Here is a 13,858-nt window from a genome sequence, read left to right on the forward strand (position 1 = left end):
AACAGCCTCTAGGTTTTTAAAAGATAAAACTGATTAAAAAAATTGAATAAATAAAATTCAAATAGATAGTATCCTTTAAACCCTGGAGCTAATTATTCCACCAGGTCCTAACATATGCACTGGAAAGAAAAAATTGTAATAAAGCTTCTGCCTGATTCTATGTAGACACAGTAAGCTGTATGAGAAACAGGTTTCCTCTTTCTTGCACCATGCAGCTATACAGTTATTTTATCAGCTCTAAAGCAAGAATTAAAACCATGACGTTACATTAGGGGAAAACATGGATGGGGATCACAAAGACAAGTATTTAGCAACCGATTCAGTTCCTATTAGAAAGAGTTTGGTTATTAAGATTCAAGAGCATTGTGCTGTCTGTATTAAGTGAAATAACTCAAAAAAATACACTTTTTTTAGACAACAATTCCTCATGATTACATACTGGTTCACTTTCTTCCCTTCAGGTTCTCTCCTTAAAGACTAATTTTAGCAACTTTCAAATTCAATATTACAAGTTTCCAAGCAAACAGAGGTCCAAAAATAGCATTTTAAAAATACTCATTCTTCCACACAATTAACATAAATTGGACTCCTATACTGGGGACAAATCACCAGGATAGTACTTATTCATTAATGCAAGAGTAAGGTTTTCTAGAATCTGAACAATAATTTGCTATACATGTACCTATTTTTTTCATTCATTTATTGATTTCCTTGGTTTGTATTTACTTCTAAAGAAACACAACTCTCTCCCATTTTGTTAGAGTTCTGTGTCCCTTAGCAATTAAAGTATCCAGAGAATTTAGTTTTTAAAATTTATTCCACTGTGGATACCTGTATTGTAATTGACCTGAACACAATTTTTTGTTCTTTAATCTGAAATTAAGAACCAAAAAGAACCCAGAACAATCTGGGTTTTGATATAGCATCTCAATATTTACCTGAGAAGCAGAAAAACATTACAAAAGTATCAACAGTTTGCCGGAGGTTTTAGATCTACAATCAACACATGAATGTCTGAATGTATCCAGGGACAGAAACAGATCAAGTTTAATTTTAGGTTATTTATGCAGTACTAAACCTCTACATTCTTATCTATTTTCTTTAAAGTGAAGTTAATGGTTGCCCAAACATAATGTATATAGAGGCTAGAAGTTAAGTATTTTATTCTTCCAACTTGGGCAATTAAGATAAAACTTTATGTTTTTGTAAGGGCAATGTTTTCCACACAAGCACTCTAATGAATCAAGAGTAGCTGTAAATACTGCAGGAACTATGCAGGCAAAGTACACAGCCTTTTATTTGTGAAAGCTGTCCACAGGCTATGCCAGGAGCTGTTTCTCCATATGTTTCCAAGGGCTTTCTAGGAAGAAACTACAGACACTTCTCTCTTCTAGTCACCAAGACCTAGGTTATTGTAAGAAGTGGCCAACTGATACCAAGCAGAACCAACAACAGAAACTTGAATTGCTCTGGTTCAGCCAGCCAACAAACTAAGATCTCTGAGGTATAAGCCTATGAAAACTGGTTTGATTTTTTTCAACTATTAAGTTTACTTATGTATAAACTATAGACCAACTGAAATATGTTATCTTCAAATGGAGATTTGCTATAGAACATGCTGACACAATTTAAAATAACATCTCTTTTCTTGCATTATTATCATCAAGAAATCTTAAACATTATCTCCAGGTAGCTAACCTCTACATTTACTTAACTATTTGTTTAGAGCTCCTTCCATTAGTTTTTCATGCACAGCATTCTAGAGAAAATACAATTGCTCTTAACTCAAGGTCATGTAAAAGAAAAATATTAATTCACAACCATATTTCAACTTTGTTATTTGTGAATTGTTATTATGATGTTTCACAACTACAGAATAACTAAAACAAACACATACCACTTACTACCAAAACAGGAAAAAAGACAACAAAAACGTAGACAAATTATCTTCTGTCTTTGCAACTGTATCATTATTTTTAACTCTGTGAAAGGGAAGCTGAATGTATAAATCAAATCTCAGCACACCATGATAATTTGGAAAGCTTCAGGTAACTGTAAACAGGAATGTAACAAGAGCAATTTTCAAAACTTACTATCAGACCCATGAAAACAACCAAAGGATCTTGGTTTTCAAAGACGCTTTTCTTCCAGCCATACCACCAAAAGCAGCTAGCCCACTGCCAGAAAGCTCTCCCGATATTGACTCCTCTTAGGCTGGTTTTCGTTAAAAATACTGGCTTTTCAAAATATCATTGTACTTGGTTTTCCTTGACACACCTACCATCCTCTGCACAGTTAATGCATTATTTGTCTCCATTTTCATGTTCCTTCCCGCAAATACATTTGCAGAACAAGCTAAATGTTAATATTTGGCTACTTATCCTGACCAGCAAAGTACTTACTGACTGGGTAATTTTAAGTATGTAAATTAATAATACAACAACTTTGCCAATCATGTGTTGACAGTTGAGCAACCCATACATTTTACTGAATCATATTTCAAAAGAGAAGTAGTATACACCAAATTTCAACTTAGGATCCCAGCCATCGGCCCTCTTCTTCAGGAATCTGCAACACTGGAGAAAGACAGTTCCTCTCAGTGGTCATGAACACTTCTCTGCTAGACATCACTTTCTACTTCCCATGAATCTGACAGGTCCCTACAGTTTGTGAATATTTCCTAAATTGCTTCAGATGATAATCTGCCAATGAAAAATAAACAGATGAACACAGTGAAATCTGGAATATATAAGGAAGCAGTAATATATAAAGGAATATATACATAAGGAATCAATGATGAGTATCTAGTGGTTGTAATATTCCCCATCAGCATCACTTGAGCATGAAAGGAACAACTGCCCACAGTTTAAGAGAAAAGGCTGAGGAATACAGCAAAGAACATAAAAAATGTACAATGATTTTTTTACTTGATCAGAAGGTCTTGAACAGCCTACTGCCAATCAAGCACATTGTAGTACTAGAGAGGACTGCAATTTGAACTTAATCAAAACTGAGAAAGCGACACACTGTTTACCATTTCTTATTTAAATATGCTAAAAAAAAGCCTAAAGCCTTCTTATTAATAAATACTTACAGTGACCCATAAATACTTTTACAGATCAGTGCTATTCACTATGCAATCACGATTGCACAGAAAATAGACTAAGTAGAAATGGAAGAGTTCCAAGCCAGTTCCAGCTAACAAGAGGAGTTATGCTCAAAGGGTAAATGCATTCCTCTCCCTCCCCTCTCCCCCAGCCATGCAAAACTTCCATCTTAGATGTCAAACAAGAGATTAACACTGCAAAATACAGAAAGAATCTAAAAACAATGTATGTTTTAGAGGTGTACATTGCTCTTTTTTCCAATGCCTATGCCAGTTCATGTACTTTGAGAACCTTGCCTATAATCAAAAGGCTATCTGTCTTCATCTTGCAATGACTGGTCAGCCCCACAAGCTTCCCCAGCAAGGACAGGGAATTCCAATGGGTCAGAGCCTGCTCCTAGTAGTATCACAGGGATTCCAAATAATAAGTTATTGCAGACAGTTATAATACTAAGGAGTTATACTGATCAGACACTAGATTAAGGAAGAAAAAAAAACCAGAAACCAAAGACTGAGAAGATATGCATATGATACAGAAAGCCAGAAATGCTTTTATAAACAACTGTAATCAAGAGCAACCATTTTAATACAACAATGCTGCAATAAACATACATAGTTCTTTTAATCTAATATGAAAAGGCATTCCCACAAGATGTCTTTGCTTATCAGATCCCTGATAAGACTCCAAGTCTTACAGAAATGACAGTTGAAAATGGGCAAGTGTTAATATTAATTCTCCTGCTGGTACAATAAAGGAAATAGAGGAGAAAGGCAGATGAAGCACAGTGAGCACAACTGTTCAGCTATCTTGCTTGGCCACTTACCAAAGGATAGCAGTGTTTAGCCTACAGAAAGTCAGATGGCTGCTTTCAAGTCAGATACAGGATAATATACTAGACCTACATATGCAATTGTACATGTGTGAAACAAAACAAAAATCAGGGAAATTGAATTCAAACAACTTACAAACAGCAATTTTAATGAGGTATACATGACTGACTTCAATCAAGCTCTTCCAAAACAAACTGAAGAGATCTTTTATCAGAAGTACCTCACTCCCCCATCTTGTGCTCTTTATTCAGTGTAAGGTTTTAAACTTATTTCAAAGTCTCACAGACACTCTTGGTTTTACATTTGAATTTTGTTTCTTTATTACTCCATCTTAGCCCAGACCCAATTCCTGTGAAGCCTACACAAGCTTTGTCACAGGGATACAATGGAACTGAACTGGGCACATGACAGATACAACTTAACATAATTAAACACAACACAGAGCAATAAACTAATAGGTACAGGTTAACAAAGAATATTCTTTTCAAAACAGCAACACACATGCAAGTAACATTATTAATCAGTGAATATTTAAATTCACACCACCTTCTAAAATATTAATACTACTATACTTGGGTCCTTTTCCTTAAAACATTTCTTTAAAAAGCAAGCTCTCTCAGATTTGTAAGATAATAAGACAAATCTGTGACTCCTAGAGAGCCCCAGAATTCACGGTCAAGTGCTCCGCTTCCTAAGAAGCTAAAATAAACCTGGATCAATCTCAATTATTTAATACACATTTTTCACACTGCCTAAAACACAGAACTCTGTGATTTGCAACGTTAGTATACACAGGTTACAATAGTAAGATCATAATTTTATGTATGCCTCTCTATATAAGTGGGTTTATTGTTCAAAAGCAAAAGATGTGAACTATGGCAATAATATTGCCCCCCTTATATGAAGTAAACTGAGCAATGAAGACTGAAAGGAATATGCAAGGAATTTGTAAACGTAAGTAGAAAATAATGGGGAGAGAAAAAAAACAGGCAAGGCTGCATCAGAACGACATTTTGCATCTTAGTAGGAAAGCATCAAAGAACAAGATATAAATCAGTCAATGGCAAAACACAGCACAATAACATAAATATATTAAATGTATCAGGCAATTGAAAACCGTATTTGGGTGATACAGTACTATGCAACATCATGAGGTTGCTTCATTACAAGGGAAAGATCATTGAGCTGTTAAAAACTTGTCCTTTGTACTAGGCTCAGGCAGAGTGCAACTGAAGGCCTATTTTTAAATTTCCAACAAACATTTTTAAAAGATGGACTGTGATCCACTTGGGCCAATAAAAACTGCAGAACAAAATTAATTGTAAGAAATCAAAACTTAAGTTCCTACTTCTATTAGAAATCTGTATTTCAGGTAACAGCATTTTTAAAATAGCTTTCTAAGCTTGTTGGTATCTGACAAAAGCTCTGAATAGCATTTCGTACAGAACAATTTATGGAATAATCTCAGTGTTATTAACTAAACCTCTTGGACTTCAATAAAGGAGTCTGATCTCACATTTCACTCTTAAATTTTAAGAAAAATCTTCTGTAACCTGCACATTATCTGGATTGATTTTAAAAAGATTTAACTGTAAGTCAACAAAACTTAAGTGTATTTATCCACTCAATAAAACCAAGAGTACTGCATTACACGCATGGGCTAAAGACTCAGGTGGAATTGTGGCCCCTAGGATTTTTCTTTGCTCCCGCCACCCCCCTCCCCGCAACTTCAAAAGAAATTGGGGCCAACAGTCCGCATCACTTCTTGCGGAGGGCAGACTCACAGCTGTAAATCTCCACTAAAAAACATAGTAAGTGAGACTCACTTAATGCATCCAGAAACAGTACACCAAATCCCTAGGGTAACAGATTTTTAGAGTTGAAGACTTTGGCCTAACCCCTTCAAAAAGCCCAAGAAAATAGAGTTTACTGAAGGAACGCCATCTTGGCCCCACAGCAGGCAACCAGCATGGCTGGACGCAGGCTCTGCAAGCACTGCACAAGGACATGCTTCACAGGAACCCCTTGGGACACTGCATTGGTACTTGTGGGGGGCTCCCATGCAGCAGGTGGGCACCACCAGCACCACAGCAGTGCACAGGGGGCACTCCTGACAGCTCCCACCATGTTAGCCAAGTCATCTTTTAAGAAATTTACAGAGCTGACTTTGCCAACAGCCTATATAGAGGGTTTCAAAGAGTCTGTTCTGACAAGCAAGCTGTGAATGTTGTAGCTTCAGCCCCCGCCCCCCCCCCCCCAAAAAAAAAAAGGCAAACAGAAGAAAAAGTGTACCAATAAGAGAAATCATACCATCTTCAGCTGTTTCCTCTGCCTTTCCAAGGCATGGGATAATTAGACCAATGTAAATCCACATTCCCTCCAGCAGATGCATCCAGCCCACTTAAGTAACAGATTTATTTGAGCTTTCCTATCATAGCCACTATGGCAGCAACTGAGCTGCCAGTTTGCTCACAGCTGACATGGACTTCCCCTCTTCTTCTCCAAGCGCTTTTAGGAATGACTTACAGTAACTGAGCAGCTGACAACACTCCATCCTACAGAAAATTTTTCCTCGCCACACACAATTATTTTCCTTGCATCTTTGTGTCCGTCATTAACTAACAGTCACAGTAATTATCCTTGTATATTAACTCCAAGCCCACTTGAATGCAAAACCAAAACAGCACTATACCAGTTCGGGGTGGTGGATGGAGGGGGGCAGGAGGGGGAAAAGAACAGCTGTAAAGGACTAGTGCTTCCCACTGCCACCTACCCCAATCCCAGACTAAAAACAGCATCAGGGGATTTTGTATTTTAGCTCCTCCATTTTACATAAAGATGCAAGTTATAAAATTCTACACAAGAAAACAGCATCTATTTCATAGCTGTGTTAATTTTATGGAAAGATGTTCACATTTCTATTTAAATTGTTCTCAGACTGAATTTCTTCAATGACTTGCAACACAACCTACCTAGAAGCAATGCTGTTTTGAAATCTGTCTATCTGACAAAATTTTGAAGTGGAAATTGCACTGGGAATTAAAAACAGTTTTGTCAAGTGGAAAACAAGGCACATACACCCAAAGATTTTACAAAATTTTACATTGTTTATCCTTTTAAGACTAATTTTTTAAAAGCTTCGCAAAGGATTAAACACTCACACTCCTAAATAGGGCTAGACTTCAATTATTGAAAAGTATCCAAGTCAATACAGCGATACCCATTTTACTCCTTCAGAGCATTCAGAACATTTAACACTAAACAAACACTCTGTCAATGCCATGGTACAAGAGGACATAAGGTAACTCAAATTTAGATCAGTCTAAAGAGATTACAGGTCTTTGGAAGGGGGAGGCGAAAGGGAGGTTATGTTTTTGTTTCATACTTAAAACATTACCTCCCGATTACCTCCCTTGTTAATCGAAAACATTCTGTACATTCCTTCATCTCAGAAAGTAACCATTAAAGCAGACCTATCTAGCTATTAAAAAAAAAAAGATGAGGTAATAAGTTGTGAATCAAAGTGTTCCCTTCCAAATAAAACATCTGCAAAAGGAAAGGGGAAAAAATAACTTTTAACAGAACTGCAGATAGGTAATCAAATGCCCTAGTTCAACAGGGAGTAACGAGTATGCATGCATACAGAGATTGAGATTTGTCCTTGTAGCATTTAATCCTACTCATATTGTGCAATTCGTCTCAGCACGGTCAGAGCAACCACAGCAATACTCCCACTAGATGGAAAATTCCACTCAGACGTAAGCGAAACTCTTCAGAAGCCCAATTTGAATTCTTCCTGCTAAACCCAGTTTTGTTCACAGAACTGCTCATTTGCTTGCAAACACAGAAAGTACTCTGTCCAGAGCCACAAATGAATGCCTCTTCATTGCGCGCCGAGCCTCGGAAAGAGCCTGAAGATCCGTTATGGGTTATATTCACCCCTCCTCTCTCCCTACCACATAAGCAGTATCTTTCCTTGACAGTGACACAAATATAAAAATCTCACAGTAAAAATATGGCAATTAAATGTTGTAATTGCACTGGGCTACACGTAATTATATTTATATGTAGAAATTATGTAATGCAATACTATATTGAGCAATTCAAAGGGACAGTCAATATATACAATTTAATGTCCTGATGCATAAGGCCTTCAGCAGCAGGCTTCCTCTTTGATTCCAAGTGGTTACTTCACAACAATCTTCATTGCTACCTTCTAAAGAACAACTAAACTAATAGGAAAGATTTTTAATTTCGTTTATCTACTCCTGTAGAACAGAAAATAGGAAGGGAAACAGAAGGGAAAACAGCAGCATATTTATCTTACCCAGGTAATCACCCATATGTATTTCAACTAATGCAGTCAAGAGTGAACTGAAAACAATCGTGGTATTCACAGAACAAGGGTGTTAAGAGCTGTTCACAGAAACAGAGCCAGAAACAGCACACTGAGCTATATTATAAACTCACACATTTCCCCCTGCAGAATCCTTGGTATTGTCCCCTGGCAACCATAAAAAATGCTAATGCTTTGCTAAGTAACCTGACAGAAAACGCATGTCTACACACCCAGATAAAATTTTCTGCCTGAAATACGCAAGAATTTTACTGTAGTCTTAAACCTGTATTCACAACACTTACTGCTAAATTCAATGGAAAGGAAATGCAGAAAGCATCATCTTTATCTGCCACACCACTCTCTTTAGGAGCATAGTTAAAGGAAGGTAGATGCAATGATATAGGTCTCTTAAATGCTTCAGGGTCTTCTTTTACAGATTTTTATTGGGTTTTTCTCCCCACATCTTCTGAATGGATTTAAATGACCTCAAGAGAATAAGCTAATTAAGTGTGAAGAGTTATTTTGCGGGTATATGCACCTTGCCAAAAGCAGCAGTCATAATATAAAGACAAAACTCAAAAGCTGTAATCAGAAGCTTATCAAAAGTTAATCTATTACAGATATCAGAAAATATGCTGAAACATTATATTAAAAAAAATAATATAAATAAGCAAGCATTCTCTGGTGTATTGGCATAAAAACAGAGCTAATCAATGATGTAACTAACAAATCCAGTTTTAAACATTTCCCCTAAATGCATTTAATATTCAAACACAGAAGAAAACCAATAATTTTTAATTGTTAAACACATTGCATTTAAACCTTTTTTTAACTACAAGGGGTTTTCCTCTTAAGAAAAAATGGTAGGTTGTTATTTATTCTTGAAAATTCAAAAACTTTTTAAGAAGCAAGAGTTACATCACACTTGCTGTGAAGAATAAGCAGAGCTATTATTATTTTTTAACATAAACAGTAGTTTAAAATAAAAATTGGAAGATCTTAGGATAACAACTTTATCTTGTTTCACTACTAAAGGAGCAACATTAAGTACAGAACTTTCTCCTCCTATTGCTCCGAAGCTTTCACACGGACAGCAAGATTCCTCTCAAATACAGATTATGCTTATTTCTCTTCACTTGCCACAGCCCTGTTCCTTTTTCTACCCATCTCACACCAGGGGCATAGAGAATAGCAGTAATATCTGCTGAATATCTTGATGTAACCACCATAAGTGAAATTTACACTGTATAAAAACTTAAAGATATGGATATATCCTTTGAGATGACTTTTCATCTAGCTATATATACATGGATCGAAATGGATATATAACACACACACATCTACAAATCTATGTATTAGTCATTACATTTATGTAATGTTACAAACAATCACTCCGCAGGACTGAAAAACCCATCAGATGTTTGCATAGCAAATTGCATTGCCAAAGTCAGTCAAGGTCATCAGTTTTCCTTTACTCTCCCTCTCTGTGGCCACAGCCATGCTGTACAGCGTTTACAGATGGAAGGTTTAAAAACAAGTCATACAATGGCTTGGATGAGCTGAAAAGCTGTCTCACCCCTCAAAACAAGCATTAATAATAATTTAATAATAATTAACACTGAAGAGAGCTTAAAAGGGCATTTTAGAAAAAAGTTCAAAGATGTAAGAAAGAGCGCACATCACATAAAAACCACCACAAAATCACCTTACCTTATAATAAATGGGACAAATGGTGCCATGCTGAGTGCTGAGTAAGTACCATCCATTGGAGATGGATAAAGCCTTCCGAGGATTAAAAGCAAAAGGAACAGGCTTGGATGGATTTTCAGCTCTTCAGCTTCACTAAATAAAAAAATGGTAAGAAGCATTTGGTGAAAAAAGCATCCTCCTCCATGCTAGTCTTGAGACCTTTCCACACACAATACCTTCTGTGTTTCTGGTTCAAGGAGGTACACTAGGCTGATCATTACAAGAATGTGCAAACCCTGCTGGGATCAAACATGGCATCCAGTTCTCCTACAGCACCACTGGGGACCCCTGTATGAAGGCACGTAAGGCTGTGCCGCCTTTGCTTTCCTACATTAACCCAGGCCTCCTTTATTCCTAATACAGTGACCTGTCTTCGCTTTTAAGTAATATTAAAAACCATCGTAGATAACGTCACTCTAGAAACTCAGAAACTGAGAAAGCTGAATTAGAAAAAGATGGTTTTAAAAAAGTGTCTCTTTTTTAGTCTGGAAGGGAATGCGTATTTATTAAATAGCAGGCTTTATTAAAGAATAGTTCTTGTCATTGACACCAAGTGGCTACTAGTCATACTGTAAAAACAATCAGAAATCCAAGTCAAAATCAACACTTCTTGATTTAGTTAATGATTAATGGTAACATACAAGCCTTAATATGCATGGAAAAAAGCATTCAAGGCCAGTATCTCAGGCAGCAGCTTTCCATCTTTTTCAGTTAAAAGAATTCCCAAAATTTTCCAGTGACGACACTGGCACCTTTCAAAATGTCAAGTAAAGCAGACTGCTGTGTGGAATATATACACCCTCTTTTCTCAGAGCAGCAACTGCAAAACATGCAACAACTGGTGAAACTTCTGCTCCCAAGTATCCACCTCAGGCCCGCTGCCCATAAATCAGCTGCTGAACTTCCGCTGTTTATACCACAGCATTTTAAGAAGAAACAAAGCCAGCACTGGTTTACTTTACAAGTTCATGAACCTGGGGGTAACAGCATCAGTGTCATCCCAAACGATATCATCTGCATTGATCAAATTGGAGTTCTAAGCCACCATTTGTGGAGTCCTTAAGAAGAGCTCAAGGACCTTCCTCAGAGTCAGTGTTCATTTAGGGTTATATTAGGCCTACGACCCCGTTATCACTTTAAAATGTTAGGAAGTCTCATTGTTAAACATGAGACAGTCAAACACCCGGTTTCTGTCTTTCCCTGAAAAAATACACATTCTTTAACATATGATCCTAGGAATGTGGCAACTACTAATTACTCAACAGTAGTTCATACTCCACAGACTTACTGTAATGTGCAAAAGTTATAGGAAAAATAACTCAGCAGCAGACACTAGTAGAACTGTATTGTTTCAAGAAGCACTGATGAAAAGAACAGCATTAGGGTGTATGTGACAAGTCAGTTTAACCTTTTCACTGCACTTTATATTTCTAAGCTTTCTCTTACCTGTTCAAAGTATTGGTTACAGCCTCCAACTGCTTGAGAAGGAAAGGATAAAGACTTGGAAACCAAGAGAAAAACTCCCTTCCTGTCATTCTGCAGAAGGGAACGAAGAAGAGTTACAATTCACATTCTACAGTAATTAGTTGCACTCAAATTACCAGTTTACTTGTTGGATATCTGATGCTACAGTGATGTCAGAGAGCTGGAAAAACCATCACACATGATGCATTCCTTTTAAAGAAGGCACAATGTTTTCATCAAAAAAGATGATACAGAGTCATTTACACAAGTAACTCTGTACGTGTGCATACTAACACTTTGTCAGCTAAACTGGTCAGGCCTTTTTGGGGAAAAAGGATTGTAGCCCTTTAATCACACACACAAAAGAGATACAGCAGCTTAAATTCTGGCACCATTTTAACAACATTCTGCTTTAACAAGGGAAGACTACACTTGCTTTAGTATGGCTTGTACTAAATAGCTAATAAAGTGTATTTAATAGGCATGTACTAACAGATGCTCATATTTTACTGACACTGCAAAGCATCTCAGAATAGTAATTCACAGACCTGTAAAACAGAGTGACGGAAGCATTTGACCTTCTGTTAGCCCTCTACACAGTGCTGCCTCCAGCACATGGCAGTGGTGGCACTTCCAGGCCATGTTTTCAATTGTGTAGATGGAGCAACCACATTCAAAACAGAGCAATCTACCAATACCTACTGAACTCATCCCTAGCCAGAGTTAATAATGCAGCATAGTTCAAACCACAAGAGAAAATCAATCCAAGCTAAAAAGAGGTAAGTAGAAATCTTCTGTATTTGTTTGTTTTATAATCTTCTGATCAGATAAAGGATGGCTTCCTGGTTTATAGGAAACCATTTAGCATTGTCTAATCAAGAACCACTTAAATGTTACAGTGGAGAGGTTCTAATTAGACATACGTGGTATGCAGAAAAAACAGACTTCCTTCAAAAAAAAAAAAAAAAAACACCAAACAAAAAACCAGGCTACCCATTTAGAAGAAGAAAGCCAACTGAACAATTTGCTTGCCACATGATCAACCAAGATAAATAAGTACATATTAGCACGACTCCAATGCAGAGCTTCCAACAAGCAGACAGATCCAGGTCTAGAAACATAACAATGAGACTGCAAGTTTGAAAGCATGTAAAAATAAGCATACAAAACCCCCAAATCATGCAAGAGTAAATCAGCACATGGGAAGCATCAGCAGAGCTTCTTCCAGCACTCAGCTAACATAACATGCTTTAGCCACAGGCCACAGAATAAACACAGCAAAACCAGATTGCTAGATGGAAACAAATGTTCCAAGAGGTAGGGCAAGCTTCCCTTAGGCACATAAGAACAGTACAGTGAACTGCTCTAACTAAGGGCATGACCAAGGACTTTGCAGTAGCTGTTCTATCCGCAAAAAAAATTTCAGTTAAAAAAAGCATTCAAACTGTGAGTGAATATAAATTGAAGCACAAACAAGGATGGTTTAAAAACATCAGTGCTGATAACCACTGGTTATTTAAGCAGAAAACACCCATGTAATTTCTTTTAACAGCTTCTTCAAAACAACTTCAATTTTTTTTCCACATACATTATACAGCAAACTGAAGATGCAAAGCCAGAGACAGCACAAAACGTAAGCTCTAAGTGTATCAAATGAAATAGCCTGTCTTGCTGTTGAGTTTTCATACATAAACATCAAGAACTCTATATTAAAAAAAAAAAAAATCAATGAAAAATGCTGTGACACCATCACCTCTCGTGCCACACTGTGCATCAAGCAAAAGCAGAATTGAGGTTAAGTATCCTATGGAATGGACGGCCATTGGTTAGAGGCTTGAGAGGACCATATGCAACTAGCGTTTCACACAAGTATTTTTAAGACGCCCATTTTTAATGTATTAAAAATTCAGTGGCCAAGTTTGAATCGGTATTAAATAATGGAAATTAACATCCTTACAATGCCTAGAAATTCTTTGAAATTAGTGTGGTTTTAGGAATCTTTTTGATAGGGAAACAAAATGCTAACTACCAAAGTGGGTAACTTACACAATCTCCCACTTGGTTTACTGCTCCATAAGCTACATGAGGTGAAAGAGCAGTCTAATCAAAACCATTAATCAGCAGTACCTGCAGAAAAGATGTCCAAAGGCACTTTCAGGGAAGAAAAAAGAAAGAAAAGAAAAAAAAAAAAAAGGTGACACAACGGTCTGAGCTGACTGGTTGTCAAGGGATGATTTTCTTCCAGCTCAGAGAGGAAACAAGAAACAGTACAAATTAGCACAAGTGCTGCAAAATGAAAAGGTGTTCTCAAAAACACAGAGCACAGACTTAACTGTGAATCCGCTACCTGGGGATGTCAAGGCAGGGAG

General features: G+C 37.0%; 1 protein-coding gene across 7 annotated transcripts in view; it reads right to left on the reverse strand.

Annotated features, from left to right (window-relative positions):
- Positions 1 to 13,858, reverse strand: part of THADA (THADA armadillo repeat containing) — a 161,680-nt gene that overhangs the window by 92,820 nt on the left and 55,002 nt on the right. For 5 of the 7 annotated variants that reach the window (XM_056356822.1, XM_056356821.1, XM_056356823.1 and 2 more), the window contains exons 27-28: positions 11,472 to 11,561; positions 9,987 to 10,118 (exon numbers count right to left, since the gene is read on the reverse strand). The exons of 1 other annotated variant lie outside the window; for it this stretch is intronic. In XM_056356822.1, the coding sequence (XP_056212797.1) occupies positions 9,987 to 10,118; positions 11,472 to 11,561 (222 nt within the window). Of the gene's footprint in view, positions 1 to 9,986; positions 10,119 to 11,471; positions 11,562 to 13,858 lie in introns of those variants that run through there. One more of the 7 variants, XR_008824825.1, reaches the window with a different exon arrangement.

Source organism: Falco biarmicus, chromosome 12, assembly GCF_023638135.1.
Source record: "Falco biarmicus isolate bFalBia1 chromosome 12, bFalBia1.pri, whole genome shotgun sequence".
NCBI lineage: Eukaryota > Metazoa > Chordata > Aves > Falconiformes > Falconidae > Falco > Falco biarmicus.